The 18528-nt window shown below is 43.8% G+C and overlaps 1 protein-coding gene across 6 annotated transcripts in view; it reads right to left on the reverse strand.

The window, feature by feature from the left end:
* Positions 1–18528, reverse strand: part of COL26A1 (collagen type XXVI alpha 1 chain) — a 176289-nt gene that overhangs the window by 125297 nt on the left and 32464 nt on the right. For 4 of the 6 annotated variants that reach the window (XM_062012562.1, XM_062012560.1, XM_062012559.1 and 1 more), the window contains exon 3: positions 13976–14079. In XM_062012562.1, the coding sequence (XP_061868546.1) occupies positions 13976–14048 (73 nt within the window). In that variant the 5' untranslated portion in view covers positions 14049–14079. The remainder of the gene's footprint in view (positions 1–13975; positions 14080–18528) is intronic. The other 2 variants (XM_062012561.1, XM_062012558.1) reach the window with 1 other exon arrangement.

The following is an 18528-nucleotide window of genomic DNA, read 5'->3' on the forward strand; positions in this document are numbered from 1 at the left end:
AGCAAATGCTAAAAAGCCAACCCTAGACCAACTCCCCTTCCTAAAAGTGACGAATATCACAGATAATCTTCAGTTCTCAAGCAGCTTCATTGGCTATGGCTCATATTAAAACACCGAAGGACAGCCAGAGCAAGGGCAATAAAAACATCTACTGTAAGCTGAAGGAGATTGACAGCTACACTGGCCCCTGCTGTATGCCCATATGATGAACCAGTTATCCAAATACAGTCATGTAAGCCTTTGGGTCTCAGGTGGGATAACAACAAATACCAGCATATTCTCATTATTGCAACATAAATCCTGAGGCTAGAAAAGCTGGAACCACATAGTTCACATGCACCAGCCACTCTTAGCAGAGGAATGAACCCCGTGGTGATCGTGGCTGCTAGCCAAGTGACTGTAATCACATGAGGAGTTGCAATCACTGCCCTGGAGTGATAGGATGCCTGAAGCATCCTATTGAATCAACAAAGTGGAATTTAGACATTGGAATGGGGGGTGTGGGATGTGCAACCTGAATGCTAAATGATGTTTTGGTTTTGGGGGTTTTGTGGTGTTGGCTTTTTGTGTTGGTTTCTTTTACTGCCATTGTACACATGGCACACTGGATGCTAGAGCCAGCCAAGGAGGAGCAGGAGCTAGGATCAGAGCATGTGAGAGGATGTCTCAGCTCACATCAAAACTGTCCTTAGAGCAGCAAGCACAGACAAAACTCCTGTGCTGTCACATGCAAGGCAACTCAAAGATCCTAACAAGAAATCTGGATCTACAGCTGCATTGAGTGGAACTCATAGTTCATAAGAGGCAGCTCAAAAGGCAGAGGCATATCACACAGGCAACAGATCCTTAATAGAAATATAAATAAAAGAGAGATCAATATTATATATATATATATATAAAACCACTGAGAATAGTCTCAGTTGGAAGGGACTTACAACTATCATCTAGTCCAACTGCCAACTGCTTTTTTGATAGAAACGTTGACATTGCTAAGAATGAAATACTCATGAAGGCTATACCATACAGCACACACTGTGCTTCTTCCTATTATCTCAATGGGAAGACAAACTACAGCCATGGAAATATCCAACATACAGTCAAAGACAATGGGAAACAGCCCTGGATAAGAAGAATAGAGGATGAAGTATGCAAACCTCTAAGTCAAAATGACACAGCGTAACTATTGCTGACATCTAAAAGGCATAAAGAACTGTCCAAAATCCAGCTTTCCTCACCAGTCAGGACTCAAAAGATATAGGTTTTGACAACCACTGTCTCTTTTCCCCCATGTCATACAAGTGCTCACAGCTGCAAGAACATGAGTGAGTAGAATCAACATATTGATGGATCTTAAATCAAAATCACCTCGCCTTTCTACCCAGGTTCCAAAGAGGTCTGTTATGCTACTTTTTCTACTTATACAAACATTAGTGGTCCAACTCTGTCATCAGTCAGAAAAAAAAATGATGATTACTTCTTAGTTCTTCCAACACCTACTCAGAAACAGGGAAATAGTTCAGCAAATGGGAGAGAGCCCATGCTACTGCACTAGTCGGGTTAGATAAGAGGTTGATTCTTGCACCCAAACTGATGCTAGCTTCTATTCAGCTGACTGATGCAGACATAAAGCTATCACATCCCTGCCTGGGTCAATCCATAGTGATGTGATGTCTAGTCTCACAGGAATATGGGCCAAAACAATGAATTTAACATACATTTCAAACCACATGCACACCAGGGACTTGAACCTGGACCAGCAAACCTGACACACTATTGTACTCCAGTATTTCTGTTCTCAGGAAGCAGCCTCCAGTGTCACATCATTCAGTGCCACAGTGAGAGTTGGACAGCAAAGGCAAACCACCACACATGCTGGCAAAGACTACCCTGAAATAACTGATGCTCGTGAGCAATAGTGAAAAAGGAGGAGAAAGCATCCACTGCTTTTCAGTGCCAGACAAGTAAAGAGCAGCAGTGAGAATGTCATTGCTCAATGGATCCCAAGGGAGCCAGCACACTCCTACCCAAAAGGTGCAGCTGACCTATTATATCCTCTGTCCCAATCTGAGTGTACATTAGGGTCTACAGCTGGCTTATAATGAAACTCTGAAGTCATCAGGGCTGTTCTGGCTTCAGTTCTTGTTAAAGATGTTGAACATCAGCCCAGGTTTGGTCAAAAGGTTACACAGGTTTTCAAATCATTCCAGCTTGCAGTGACCAAAGGTTGATTTAGGGTTTGCTGTCAGAACATAGTCACATTTACAGTTCTACAAGCTGCCATAAAAAAAAAAAACACATGAAGATCAGAATTTCTGCTGATTTGAGATACAGACAAGGTACAAAATCATGTGGATAAGAAAAAGGATACTCACTGGCTCTGGAATCGTCACAAGTCCAAGGACAAAGGACCAATAAATAACCAGCTTTTTATATACTACAGGAAAAGGTCCTCTCTTTCTCCTGTCAGCTTTTAATGAGTTTGAAGAATGAAACTTACTTTTACTCTGCCTCTCTTAAATCCTCAAAGACCAAAGCTTAACAAACTTGTAACAAGAAAAACAGACTCCAGGGCAAAGGTGTGTATTCTAGAGTTTACACTAATCGCATTTGTCCAGGTCTAGGAGACCAGTACTGACTATTAAAGGACATTCACTCCAGGAAAAAAAAGCCTCCACTACACATTAGTAGAGCTATCTAATCACTCATTCTCCTTGCCCATTAAGTGTATGAAGGATTTTGTTACTTATATTGTTCTGTAAGCTTACAGTTTTGTGGTTAGCATCCTAACTACCACTGCTAGTAGTCACTTGCTTCCCTAGAACAAGTGCAGGGCAGGAATGATATCTTTGTACAGATACATCATACTATAAATAAACATGAACTGCTCACATAGCAAGAAGAATAGTTTCTTTTCTTGTGTAGTTAATAAAAAGCTGTTGTCTTGCTGCAAGTGCTAATATGAAGGGAAAAAAAAGGCAAGAATCTTCAGTTTTATGTTTTGTTAAACATAAAGCAACACTCATCCTCTCCATCCCACCCAGACAGACTAGATGCAATAGAAATAGCTTCTTGTTTATGTTTCCACAAGGATTAGCAAGTACACAACAGAAGGACAGTGTTCAAAGCATCTTTGGCAGATCACACTGGGAGATGTGTTTAGCAGAAAATACAACTGGAAAATGCCTGGAAAGCCATTGTTTGCTTAATCACTCAAGGGTAAGTTTGAAAAGATCAAATAAGTCAAGTTTAGGAGTAGCTTGTTCCCCTTATTTAATGGGCTATAATATTTTACAGTGCAAAGCCCTGCAGCAATACAGCTAGCTGCAGCATTTGGAGCCATCACTACTACGAGCCATATGGATTTAACAACTCTCACCACCAGTAAAGAGAAAACCAGAGCCTTTGTTACTTAAGCACAGGCCTCTACCATTGAAAACCACGGGCTCACAACAGAAAAAGGTTTGTATCTGTCACCCAAATTGGCCACTGGAGAAGAACGAATTAACCGAGACACTTCGCAATTTCCATCGGTGCCTCAACGGTACCACCACAGTTCCTACAGCCTGTGCTCTCTTTCCATGAGAGCAAGACCTGACACCTTCAACAGAAACCTCTAGCACTTGATGTGGGGAACCACATTTGATAGTCATGGGCAGCAGGAAGTAGTCTAATTAAAGCCTATATACCATGAATGTTCCTCAAGGTTTCCAGAGGGAAGGATCAGCTAGCAGCCAACACAGCCTCAGGCACTTTCTACAGCAGATACACACCAAAGACTCATTTAGCATTACTGTTACAAAATTCATCCTTTGTAAACAAATTAAACATCAAGTTGTGAATACTGACTCAGCCTGTCTTCTCTCTTATGCCTGTGTAACAAGGAGTGCAACCCATCTGCAGGAAAGGAAGATATGCTGAAACTTCTTCAACCATCTCTTTGTATCTCCACAACCAGGTAAGGACACTTTGTAGTCACATATTTCTTCAGACTTTGTTAGAATTGTTATCCAAACTGGTTTAAGCCACTGCTTTAGACAATCCTGCACCCTACTCTGTTCATTACTGGAATGCTCTTCCATTGGATCTGCCTGTAGCACGTCAGCCATCCATGGCCCTGCAAAGCTTAATGAACAGCAAATAAAAAGGCAGGAGTGTTATTAGCTTTTGCATTACTCATTTGATGGTATTAACAACCAGAAAACCACAAATGTTACAAGAATTTTCCTGTCAAGAACACGTGTAAGATGTGGTTGCATCTGTAGCATGACCCTGATGTTGCCTTTCTTACATGCTGCACCCATTGCTACGCATCTTGAAACATCTGTGCCTTTCCAGTGACTGATTATCCAGAGACACGCAACAGCACTCAGTATCTATAAGAGGCCGGGGACTGAACCCTGAGTTTATTACAGAACAGAGCTGGAGGAAGCTGCTTGCCAGAAATCCAAACTCTAGCCAACAAGTCCCTCCAGGCTCACTTGGAAAGGTCTTGTAACCTCATTGCCGTATGCCTGCTGGGTTCAAAATGAAATGCAAACTTGCATGTTACTTGTGGATTTGGATTCACTATCCAAGGAGGAGACAAATCAGGAGCCTGAGCTAGAAGCATACATTAGGGGTCCAGAATAAAATGTATCAGTCTTTAGTGAACTTCCTGATGGAGGATTTTCAGAGCCATTCCTCAGCATCTTTCCTGCTTCTGTGGTTGAAGGACACGGTATGATCTGTTTAAATGGTGATGTTTCACTCTCACACATTCTCAAAACCTTTTACTAATTGTTGTTCAAAATCTAGCTCAGAATCACAGCTGATTTATTTAGAAAGGTCACCTGCCAAGTTTTTTTCAGCCTCCATTTGTTTAAGAACATGAAGTTGCTAATGACCCATTGGACAAGTGTTTCTTACACTGCAGTGGCAATCAGGATAACTAGCAATGCTACACTTGTTTAGGAACTGATTAAATGTTTCCTACTCTTTGTGATCCCATGCATGTAGCCATTAGAATGAGTCTATACCCACTTCTTGTCCAGCTTGGAAAACAAGGTGTTAGCCCTTAATGACTGACAATATTTGCAGAGCAGCTCATCTGTGCTATTTTCATCTATAACATCCATAACTAACTGCTCTAAGCTGGTAAGTGAAGTTAAGCAATCTATTTATTTAACAGCATGACATATTCAAATCCCATCAGCTACAAAGGCATATTCCTTTCTCAGCCAAATACTTCCCTTCACAGATGCAACACACCCCTTACAGTATTCAAGGTTGCGAGCCTCAGATGTGCAACACCACTCACTTTCACATTAATTAGGCAGTAACAAGGCTGAAGTTATTGTAAATGCTGCAACTTGACCTTTCTGAGAAACACTGACATGTACACATGCAGGCACTCCTGTCCATTAACATTTTAAATGCCTCGTGTCAGGAAGTCTCATGGTTGTGTTCACAGTAAACTCAGTCAGAGTATTTGTAGGACTAGACTCCAGGATGGCATTTTCTCACCTCAGTTTAGAGCAAAGCTTTGTTCTACCATCCTCAACAAACTCCATTCCCTCCCCTGGGATCCTGCTGTCTTCAGAATCTCCTTCCACTTAAAATCTGCCTCTGTGACTGTCCTTGACAGAATTTCACTTTATGGATTTCTGCCCAACTGTACAATTTAATTAAGATTTGACTGCATTTTAATCCTAGCCCATCATCTATTCCCAGTACTGCTCAGCCTCTAACACACACAGATCTGATTAGAGGGAGCTTTCCATTCCTTACACTAACTTTAAAACAAAATAGCAAGCCATGCTGAACTGAAAACAGTCCCTGGTACAGCTCTGTTTGACACCTCCACCCAAAAGGACAGTCTGAACCCTTTATTAATTACATCACAGAGTTTCTTTGGAGGGAACTCTGTAGTTCCAAGTTGCTCCATCTAATGCACGTTCCTGTAGCCTCCCAAATGGAGCTGCACTAACTTTGCTGAGTTTATTCTGCTAACTAGGTTACAGAGAGAAAACATGATGTTGGAATGACATGCATTGAATATAGTTTTGCCCACTTCTTCTCTGTGTTCAACTGAAATTCAACTCCATTACAAATCCTTATTTGGAAGAACACTTTTGGTTCCCTTTTTAATAACAAGGAATTGAGTAAGAATAAAGTCTAGGATTCAGCAACAGGGGAATTTGATGCCTACTTCCTGCTTGAAGTCCTCTACAAAACATGAAGCCAGTCTTGGACTTCTTTACCAAATCCAATTAAGTCGACATATTTCATAACTGAGCACTTGAAGGGTGATGGGGAGGGAGCTATAATTTAAGGTTTTTGCTCAAAAAATTAAACACACACTGGCTTGTTAAAGGGGCAATAGCCTTGAAAATGCCATGAAAGAAAGAGACTTCTCTTTGTTGCCACCCCTTCCAACTGTAGGCATTTCATCTGAAAGGCCTAAGCCTCACTTCCTATTTCTGATTAAGAAACCCAATTAAGTCATAGAATCACAGAATGGTGGGGGTTGGAAGGGACCTCCAGAGATCATCCAGTCCAACCCCCCTGCAGAAGCAGGTTCACCTAGATCAGGTCACATAGGAATGTGTCCAGCACCTGCTCAGAAACAGCTTCAGCCAGTGGTTTAAATTCTTCTTCCATTCTTATCTGTAATTCACTTGAAAGGCATCAAAGCAAACAGTGGACACCAACTGGGAACTATTGCTCTCATTTAGCTCTCCACATGTGACTGGCAGTGTGGCATGCACTCCGAAAACGGCTCTCTTGTTATAAACACAGCTCCACCCTTCCTCCACCACCTCTGACAGGAATTTGTGTAGGAAAGAGAAATGGGGTGGGGCATTTTCCAGGAGAGTGTTCTGTCATGGTTTTGGTACTAATTACATCTCCAGGACTGACAGCACCACACGCCACATCCACCTTTTTCCATGGGAGGACATTACCCTGGCAGCAGCTGCATGAACTTTCCAGGATGCTCTGCATCAGGCCAATGTCCTCATGCTGGACAGGAGTGATGGCTTAGCCAAGTCCTCCAACCTTCTGCTATTTTCACATCTTAATAACAGCAGCAATCTGTTTTGCTTCTGCAAAACTGCTTCCTCAGACTCATCCTTCCCCTGATTTAATGGACCAGCAGCATCAACTCATCCCATAAAGGTTAAGGCAGATGGCAAAAACTAGCAGCCATTAGAAGATATCTTCAGATCTGGGTGCTGGAAATGAAGGGCTCCAGTCCTCTCACACAGCCCAGCCACCTGTGAAAGTAGCAAATACACTACAGAAGGCATGTCCCCAAGTTCTGAACACCCACCTTAGCTATCTCATCATTATACACTTGTCAGACTCTCCAAAAGGGCAGGAGTACCTTTTGCATACCTCATGCTAGGACAGGTTACCAGGGAGACCATCCTGCAAATCTGTGGCTCGCTAAAATCAGTATTTAAAAGTGTCATGTCCATCTAGTCCATTCACTGCCCTCTGAGGTGACAACTGTTCACATCAGGATTAGGGTTTAGCATGGACAAGTCTTCAGTTTCATAGACTATCTATTCTGGTAAATCATCATGTTTGGTCTTTACAGCAATTTCAGGATATGATTGCTCCTCTGTTTTCACACACAAAAGACAGTTGCATGGAAGACGAAGGTGAAACTTCTTTAGGAAGCAGCAACACTGGCAGAGACATGAGAGAACCATACCTTGCCACTGGCATCTGTTCTGTGTAATGCCAGACCTGCTTTACCACAATAGAAGGAGCTCAGAAGCTCAAGTGAATTACCCAGGACTTCATTCTCCACTCTGCTCCTTCTGAGGCACCCCACTGCTTCCAACAACACATGCCTATCAGTTATACCAGCACCTGCTGACAAACAGGAGTTGTTAAAGAAGCCCCACATGATTGTCTCTTGGCAGCATTTGGCAGAATCCTGCCAGCATGGTGAAATGATCCAGGCAGAGCAGCTACCCACAGAGCCCCTCAGCCTGGCCCTGTGTTAGCCCTGCCCAAGGTAAGGGAACCTTCACTCCTCATTAGGAAGAAAGAAAATGAATAGGAAAGCTATTAACTATAAATAGGTGGGTCTGTCACTTATGAATCAAGAAATAGAGAGCCAAGAGAAACAGAAAGCATCCAGTATAATTGGGAAAGCAAACAAATGGCTTAGCAAAAGAAAAAAAAAGGTTTTCTACATACCACAGTAACTTGATGGCAGCTAAAAAACCCAGGAACAATGTAACAGTAAGGCACAGAGCCTTCCTAATTATGTTAAGATAACATCTGCAGATATTTAACACTCCAAATATTTTGACATTGGGTGCTGAATAAAATTCTCCCTGTTCAGATTAAAAATGTCCCAAAAAGTGAAAGTACTCAGATGTTGGAATGCAGGGTCCAAATCTTTGGAACTGTGACAGGGATTTCTTGTTCTAGTTTTTTATCGTGTATCAAAAGAGAAGATGAACATTTAGAAATTGCTTGAGTAGTCCCTCAGCCCTGATGCCAGAAAGCTCTCTCAGCAGGCTGTATACTCTTCCAACAGTGACCACACACTCCAGGAACTCCTCAGAAAATTTGATCAAGGGTGACACACATGTTCTGCCCGAAGCCAGAGGTTGCTGAATGGTCAGTGAAGCGATGGGAGTGGATGGGAACTGGGTGACACATCGTAGAGTAGTTTGGGAAACTTCTGGTGGACCTTCTGCCTTATGTTAAAGAGGCCACCAGAAAGACAAGCAGAAAGAGGTATAACATGGAGGAGCAGGAGGTGTGTGCTATAGAAGATTTCAGAGTAGATACTGCCCAACATCTCTGCTCCAGGTACATAAAGATCATTACTTTGAAGGAAGCTTTCAGACATCAGTGATTTTGACCTTTTTCCATGAAATATTTTTGAAGGTAGGTTTACACAGTTAGTTACCAAGTTTTACTACCTACTTAATAACTGCTTTACTAACTAGATACTTATGAGGAAATTCAGGTTGCCCTTAATAGCCCATGGCAGGTATTCACAGAATTCACTTGTTGTATCCAATAAATATTAAACTTTGGAAAGAGAAAATATTTTAGAAGCAAGTCTGTTATGTGGAACCAAATGCTGGACTTTGAAACAAAGGTCTCAAAGTGAGAATAAAGTCATATTTCACTAAAGGAATTGCTGAGCCACTTTTCCAGTAGAGAATTACACCTGTGCAAGGATCTGTGCTAGATCCAACCTTGAGAGGAAGGTACCTCAACATGCCACATACAGCACAGAACTGCCCTGGTAACCAGAGAGCACCAACATCACCTCTGGGAGAATTTCACTGTTGAAATGGAAGCTTGTGCTTTGACTGTGACATGAGTTTGGGTACTGCTGAAGTGGGAAAACATCATTGTACTGGGATTTAGCAGCAATAGGCACAAATAGTGCAAGGCCTCTGGACTCCTACTGCCATCTCTTAGATTTTCTAACTAAGGGCACCATGAAAAATGTTTACTAGCAGCAAAGAGCTCTGCTACTCAAATGTGATACACAGACTTACTCCCTTGCTACCAAACAGTGGCTACAAGGAAGAGGAGAAAAAAGAAGGAGCTGAAGTACTTGACCAAAGGAAAAATCTCACACGAGCTCAACTCCTGAAGAGAACTACTGTGATGTTATGGGAAATGTTACACCACAATCTGCACATGGTCTTCTCACATAGACTGACAGTTGTATGTTTAATGGTTCACAGAGGAGCAAATCAAAACCAGGAGAAGTGAGGTCTCATCACCACCACTTTGAATATCCTTCCTTCTAGAGCACTTTAAAACCTTCAAGTCTCTACTTTTGATGTTCATTCTCATGGCCACATCAATAATTGTATCATAATTGCATTTGCTAGTTTAAGATTTTCCTGGCAGTGTTGTATTGCATCTCTCCCTCTGAGACTAAGAAACACACCAAGAGGAAAGTCCACATCTTCTTCTGCTGCTTTGAAAACTAAACACATGGGAATCTAAGAGGTTTGAAAAATATTGGGATCACAAGATGCAAACAATAGTTATTAAAAGTAGATAAAAATACTCCAAGAACTGAAATGGTGATGGGCAAATCTCAAATTGAACCATCATTTGAAGAAGGCTGTTCAAATTTCCATCCGTATCCTAGCTCATGGAAAGAAAAAGTAATCTTGGAATCACAATGGGATCACTCTGGAGGTGCTGAGGTTACTCATGGAGCTGCCTCATACCCAAACAGCTAAGCTGTCTACCATCACTCTGCTTTCAGGGTAAATAGGATACTGGCTAGTGTCCCAAATTCAAGCAATACAAATAAGAGAGAAATCTATGTTAGATTTGTAAAGTGAAATAAGACCTTGCCTAGCTGGGGAGCTTAGGGGCAGTGCTGAGCCTCTAGATTTGCCAGGGACACTTTTCCTCTCCCAAGAGATTGCACTTGCCTTTGAACTTTCAGCCATATAGAAAAAAAGCCCAAGTTGAAATGTCAGCATCATCTTGGACTCAAATCAATCAGCTTGATGCATGATTGCAATACCTAAACCACTTCACCCCTGCACTGCCCTCGTCCATATGTTCTTTCCATCAGCAGTCAGCATACTGGGTGGCTCAGTGGATTCATTTCCTGTCCTAGGCTTGGGCTCCAGTTTAAACAAAACAAAACAAAACAAATCCTTGAAACTGGAAAATAAAAATTAGCATCTACTGACAGCTAAATTCATCAGACTTGTTTGCATCCTTCTCCATCCAAGAGCACTACAAGAAACTCTTCGGGAAGCCCTGGTACAGCTGGTGATTTTCAACTATCTCCTCGAGTAGCTGGTCATAGTTCTACATAGCAATAAAGGGATTAGAGACCTTTCAAATAGTGACATACCTTTGGGTGAGGGGAAAGCAAAGCCCCAGGCAGTGTGGACTTGAAAAAGGAAACAGATTGGAAGCAGTCATTGCCACTTCAGTAAATTAACAGCCCACTGAGCAGCAAAATCTCCACCCACTTCTGGAGCTGAGCTCCACCCACTTCTGTTGCTCTTTATCAGCTACAGTGCAAGAGTTAAATTCCCAGGACAATTTAAACCTAAACATTGTGCAGCCTTCAGCATTAATGTAGGTGTCTGCCAGCTGGTGACACTTAAGTGGTTACTTTCTCAAACTAAACTTATTAGCTAAGGGTCAAGACACTCTGTAATAATCAAATTGCATTTAACAGCTTGCTCTATCAGAGCACAGTACATTGCTCTGGAAAGGGAGTTTTCTCATCAAAGGTGTGTTATAGCAAGTCAGTTTTATCAGGAGTCTGTCATACTTTTGGGCCAGACATCCATGTTGGACTGTTTCCCTTGCAAAAAAAAAGCTGACCTGACATTTGGGAGACAAGAGAGTACAGGTCAGAAATAGCTGCACTGCAGCCTTTGAATGGTTTCAAGCTCTTTGACTTGGTTTCCTTGGTTCACCCTCCCCCAATCCCACCTTCCTTCAGAAAATACTAAAAGACATAAATTTTAAAGGAGCAAGGAAAGCCTCATAAAAACATAGACAGTAAAAATAATCCATCCTTCAGATAGGCTAAAGCAGCTGTCCCAAAAACACTGATCCAGAACAGCACATACATAAAAGGAGCATCAACTCTGCTTAAAGAAAGAATCAATTAAAGAAAGATTCAATAGATTGGAGATCTCAAGTCTCAAGATGCAAAAAACACCATCAGTCTGAAGAAGGGATCCTGCAGCCATGCCCATACAACTCCTAAAGCTGCTCTGTGTGCTTGAGCAATCCTTTACCTCCTGTCTTAGCCTGTCCTACTCATGCAAATGCAACCTTACTATTCCAGGGTCCATTGGGAAAGAAACTTTTTACTTCAGCCCCTGGAAGCAGGAGACATCTTGAAAGGGAAGCTCAGAGCCATTGTAGTTGCCATTCTGCTGACACACAGACAATAACAGCAACTGTTAGAATTAAAGCATTTGTAACACAGCAAGAAGGCAAGTAAAAATAGTGCAGGTCCAATTTGCCTTCAGTCACACCTACCTCACATCAGCTTCAAAAGCACCAGCTGCACATACAAGTAAAATGAAATATTGAGGAGAAAACTCCTACCAAAAGAAGATGAAAGCATTTTGAGGTTCTATCCTGCTAATTTGGTTCATAACTGCACTGGTTTGGTTTTGTTTTCAGTTCAGTTTTCCTTTGTCTGCTGCTTCCAGGGAGGACCCACACAGCTGGAAGCATCCTGCCCTCTCAGAGGAACCAAATTTGTAGTAGTAGAGAGTGCAAAAAGGAAAGAGTACAAAAAGCTTTATATCAGATTGCCCAAAAGCCCTAAAAAAACCCTCTTTTCAGCTTCTTTTACTGACAATTCCAAGTAACAGTAACATTAAGAATGAACACAAGAAGCAAGTAAGTATTTCAGTTTTAAAACTGATGCCTCTGGACAGCTGGAGGTGCTGTACACACCACTGGAATCAATGCTCCTGCTAGAAATTGAGTGGCATGACACTGCTGTACTAGAAAGGGGCCTTCTTTTAATTTTTTTCTTCAAGAATATGGGGCTGTCAGTAGCACCAGATGTTTTAGGGAGGAGTAAAAAAAAGGTAAAGAGAATCTCACATGTGAAAGTGCAGGCTTGCTACTGGCTTTCTGCTCACACTCTGCAGAACGTATCCAAGCCCAAAAGAACAGTTCCACCTTGAAACCTGACTGCATAAAATTGTCACTTCTTTCCACAGACCTGCTCCTGTGAGATTGCTGCTGACTCACTTTCTCAAACAAGCTTATGTTGGCTTTGTATTTCCACTGAAGTCTGCTGAGGCAGATCTGGCACTGTGGGAGGGAGCTGGATTCTCTCCTTTACACCAGCAGCACCACTAAGCTGGAATGACTCCCCCTTGTCCAAACCCCCCAGCACCAACGGGCTGCACACATGGGCTTCTCAGCTCCTCAGTCAGAGCCTCAGCCAGGATGAGCTGAAGCTACTTGGAAATGACAGTCCTGCCACAGCCCTTAGCATCCCTCTTCCTTGTGATGACAGGTAAAAGTCCAAGCTGCACATAGCAGCTTCTCTTTCGCAGGCTCATTTGTTTTAGCAGCATACTCAAATGCAAAGCCCTCTCCTGCAGGTTGCAATTTAGGGTAGCTTTGCCACTTTTTAGGAAGGGCTTGAATGGTGTCATTAACACCAAAGGTACTGCAGTACAAAGAAAATAGGTGTGACTACAAACAGAAGAGTCTTAGAGATGTTGAACACCCCCAATGACCCTTCATCAGCCAGAGGCAAGCTGTGGGTGACTCAAATGAAATGAGAGCTCATGACAGATTCAGTAGATGCCTTGGTGCCTAAACCTGAAACTCAGTGGAGAAGCAGAACTTGTTTCAAAGCCTCAGAAGCATCAGTTAAAGAAGAAAATATCAGGAAAGAAAACACAAAAAAAATGAACTTCCTTGTTTTCCAGCCCTGGAAAGAGCCCTGTGTTTTCCTCTGTGTGAATGATGAGATGCCAAACCCAGAACTGTGTTTTCACGTGACTGTGCAGCCTGAACGTTGTACCAGTTAGACAGGAAGGGGAACAGGGGTTGCCCAATTTAATTCAAAACTCTCTGGGAACACATATTATTTGTGTCTGGACCTTACAAGCATATAACTTCTACAGTCAACCATCCAGGAACCAGCTTTCATCAGCTCCAGCAAGTGATGGTGATGACAGCGGGAGGTGGAGAAGACACACACTGACATGGAGAAAGCACGTTTTCTGAAGGACACCAAGCATGAGCACATCTATAAGCAGGTCATACCCTAGACATTCTAGTATGGTCTGTTTTCCAGGACCACATTTTGGAGCCTACATGTGAACATTCCATTGACAGGGAGTGAGGGCAGTAGATCTGCTGTTGTGTTTGAGATGCATGGAACAAATTAGGGAACAAAACCCAAGTGAACCCGGCCAGTCCATCCACACATCCTCTTGCTGCTCTGTAAGGACAGATACATTGCTGGGTAACTTACCCTCTTCACAGTTGCTCCCTGTGAAGCCAGGACAGCACCTCCACTCCAGTGTGGTCACAGTTCGGTAGGACATTTTGTACGTGGGCCTGATGAGAGTCCTGTAACTAACACAAACAACAAGTCAGCAGAATGTACTTATCTAGTCAAGGACAGTGGTTGCTACTAATCTGTAACATACCTCCCTGCCTGGACATATCCTCAGAGAACGCAGCCACCCCCAGCTGCACAAATAGGAGACACATGAAATATCAGAGTAAGGGTTTACCACTGTGTGGATCCAATTGAACAGCCCTTATTGTTCTCCCTGAGCCCCCATACTCTTCTGGCTCTTTCCAGCACTTCCCAAATAACACCAGTATGCTTTGTGCAGGTCTCAAGTTGCTATTTAGTTGCTGCAAATAGAGGAGATGACGAATCTTGTTTCCCTCACTACCTCCTGTGGATTTCTCTGATGTTGAACAAAGGCTGGCATTAGTATTTCCTCACTCACACTAATAGAGTTTCCAAAACATTACTCTCAAAAGAGCTGCAGAGATCTCTTGGGTGTCTTCCCTTCTCCCACCTCCACCACCCAGATCTGGGGTATATCAACACATCAGTATGACAAAGACCATCTTGACACAATGCTACACCAGTGATCTCCATGGAGCCTTTTATCCAGATAGCTGCACTGTGCCTAGGTCTCACCCATCTGAAATGGGGTTACACTCTTCCTCATCACAGCTGAGGCTCTGCAGGGTGCATTTGTTGGCACTGCATACAGTGCATAGCACCCACAGGGTCCCAGTTAAAGCACAAGTCCTGTCATGCCTCACAGGAAAATAGAGGGCTACCTGCAGACATGAGCAGTTCGAGTGCAAGGCACCAGTGATTCTGCAGTCAAGGCAGAAAGGACAGTTGTACAAATGCCAGCTTTTCTTTGGAAACAGCAGCCCTTCAAAGCTGGCAAATCAGTGTTTCCCCACTCTCCAGCCAGACAAGTCACTGCTGCTACTCATGAAGCTAAAAGCAAAACACAGAAGTCCTACTCTACAAGCTCCCCTAGAAATTCCTACTCTTATTTAACAGCCAAAGGAATTTGGCACGCACAGGGAAAGGCTCGAAGCTTTGGGATTACAGTGTTACAGGCTGCAGCTTCATGCTTCTCTCTCTCAAGGCGAGGCAGACAAGCCCCGAGCACCCGGGTCTCCTCGGGGAAGAGTCTCCTCCGCAGTGCCCAGAGCCGCCAGGAGACGGAGCACTGCCGCAGCCTGCTCTGCCTGCAGCGCTGGGCTCGCCTGGCACGGGGGCAAAACAGGGCTAGAAATTGTATGAGCCGCTCCCAAAACCTCTCCGGGGGGTAGCAGGCACAGGTGTACATCCAGGACGGCACTGCAGTGACATTGGTACGGTTCCTCTGAGGAGCAGTAACAAAGGCTTGCCAGGAGAGGCTGCCCATGTATGTCTTGGAAGGAAGGCAGCAGCTCAATCATGGGTAATGCAATCCTTGGGAAACTGGTTTCTCAGTAGGTTGTAGCTGCCAAACACAGAAACCAACTCCTATAGCCACTGGAGAGCAGGGATGAACAAGCTTCCTTGAGAGCACGAGGCTGCCTGCGCTAGGAACGGCATCTCCCAGTGATGGGACAGCAATGCCTCCAGAGAATATCACATGCTCAGCCTCTGAGCTGCCAAAAAGCACACTAGGTACTGCTAACATCGACAGCACTGATCCAGGCACTGGTCTAATACAGGCTGGACAGAGCCAGCTCATCCCACCTAGCCCTTTGCCCTTTTGCATCCAATGGGATTTGGGAGTTGCAGCCACAAGCGAGTCTGAGGACTTGGCACCACATTGATGTAGGTAGACCTTCAGTGGTTTTTCACAGAGAGACCTAAGGCACAAAGACTTCACGAGGATCTCTCAGAACAGCTCTGGCAGAGTTCAGGAACTGAACCCAAGTCTCACAACTCCCAGTCCTGGCATTGGACTCGGGGCATCTTTCCACACATAAGTCCCGAACCATCAGTCAGAAGTTCATGACTTTGTCACTAACACCACAACTGGATTTGACCTTGAGATGAAAGTCTCCAGCCCCGTTACCAGTGTCTGGAGCCAGCTAGTCTCCAACCACACCGTGATTTTAAAACCATGTTTCTGCCAACACCAAGATGTTAAAACTCTCTCAAACTTCATTATGAAGTGTGGAGAGTGGCTTGAGCCAGACTGGAATCTTGGCAGCAGTTCTGTGTCAGGGAAGTGGCTATAGTTTAATCCTCAAACAAGCGAGGGCTTCTCAGGGCATGACAAACGTGGAGCTCAGCTGTCGCAGTCTACCACCCACCCTGCATTTCCTGGAAGAGTCCTGATGTTCAAAGCTCTGTTCAGCATTGTGCAGTCAGGCATGTGAAGTGGTCCCAGCTTGCTAGCTCCAATTTGCTCCAAAGTAGCTCTGCTCTTCACAGCATCATTTTTTCCTTAATCATGTGACACGGCACCATGCAGATTTCTGACTGCTGTTCCAGGAAGGGAGCAAAGAAAACTCCTTCAGCAAAGCATCACCACTGCCTGATACCTGGTTACAACTGAAGAAGAGGAAAAAGCATGGAAAAAATAAAGGAAAGGAAGAGCAGAGCCTGTTAAAGATCAGAAGTCTTGGAATGAAAATGTGTGGAAAACACAACAGGCTGAAAGAAGTGGTGGCAGAACAGGGAAGCCTTTCCTTTGGATGTCAGCCCAGCCACAAACATTGGCATAGAAATCTGCAAAACCACAGTAAGAGGAGAGGTTATGATGAGCCACAACCTTCACCTCTCTGCTTCCCAGACAGCCAAAAGATGTGCTCAGCATACACTGGCCCCTTCAGCAGAAGGCCTGCAAGCCCTTCACAGAGAAGCAAACCACCAGGACCTGCCACTCTGCTGCAAGAGATAGGCGTCATTTACCAACATGTTTCCTGAGGCTCACAGCAAGGCTCCTGGGAGCAGAGCAACACTGAGGCAAGGGCTCAGAAAACTCAATTAGCAGCCACTGCTGTGATTTGATGAGATCCAACACCCGCCTGCCCCTGGAGACTGCCTGACAGTGTCAGACACAAGAGCTCATCCACATGCAAGAATCGTTTGAGAAACTGAGAATCTCTTGCTTGTATCTCTCTAAGTGACTGCCTAGGAAGGGCTAATTAAGGGAGGGAGCACAAGATGACTAACTGATTTGGGGTAAGAAGCTAGAAATACTAGAGGTCAAGACACATTGAGGAATGGCAGCCAACAAGTCTCACGCTTCAGCACACAAGGATAGAGTCCCCTTGCTGTCAAGGAAGCACCACTGAACACAACAGCCAGACGTGACAACAGAAAGGGAAAGTGTGTCACATTCTTGGATCAGAGCCTGAAGAATGAGGTCAAAGAGAAAGGCGTGGTCCCTGCCATGACCCAAGCAGAGCAGCCTGTCACACACAGGAAATACCTTCCCCCTTTATGGAATTCCCCTGCCCTTTGACACTTACAAACAATGCTGTTTGTACACCCAGACCACAGGAGAGAGGGTAGGCACAAAACTCATTTCCACATCACAAGAGATAGTGTTGTTAGAGTGGTTCATTCAGCCATTGCAGTTCGTGCATGAGGCGACCTCAGTGACCTTCAGAGGCTTCTATTCACTTTTATTCAAGGTGCAGGTTGAAAGTTATGACAACACTTACTCATGGGCTTCAGGCTAACAAGAGGAATGAATTTGCCTTTTTTACTGACAAAGAACCTGGAAACCAAGGAATCTAAGCTTTCTTTTGTCTACTCTTCTTATGGAAACATAGTTATGTATCAATCCAGTGTGTCCAACCCTGGACACATAACTAGTGTCTTCTGAAGACAGACAATCCATCTTTTCTGTAAGATGTGTTACCTCTGCATTAGAAGATGATCAGAACAAAGCTCATGGTAGCTCCTCTAATTTTTTGTACCCATGCCCTGATTTACAGACATGCCAAAAAGGTAACATTCCCCACAGAAGATCAGGGTGTTCTGAAATCAAATTCAAATAAGTCAGGTTAAGCAGCCTGATGTTGAAGTACTTGGCTGCCTTGGACAGATGGGAGGTTAGAGAGAACTGGGCAAGTGTTAACATAAAAAAGAGTGTCTTACAGGTGTACCCAGAGAGTCTGTTTCTCAGAGGAGCTATCAAGAGCATATTTGTTTCTCAGCACCACCATTCCTGCTCCAGACAAACCATTGTAACGATCCTCTCAAAGCCTACCAGACACTGATCACACCAGGAAGCTTTTCAATGGAATACAGACAAGATAACTTCACCTCAAGCCAGTGCCACAGCTGATGCAGGGACAAGGAGTACCTCAGCCATCACAAGCATGCCAGAGATCAATACTCTCTGAATCAGAGCTGTGCTCATCTTTTTCCTGCAGCCCCAGCTCTTCCAATTTCCCCAGCACAAAGCCAGTAGCTCCCCAGGGAAGAACACAACCAGAGGAGATTCAAAGTTGTTTCTATAGACATTGGACAAAAAAAACCCTCTGCAGCTGCAGGAGTGTTGGAGGCCATTGTATGTGTCTCTTGTG

Source organism: Colius striatus, chromosome 20, assembly GCF_028858725.1.
Source record: "Colius striatus isolate bColStr4 chromosome 20, bColStr4.1.hap1, whole genome shotgun sequence".
NCBI classification, from domain to species: domain Eukaryota; kingdom Metazoa; phylum Chordata; class Aves; order Coliiformes; family Coliidae; genus Colius; species Colius striatus.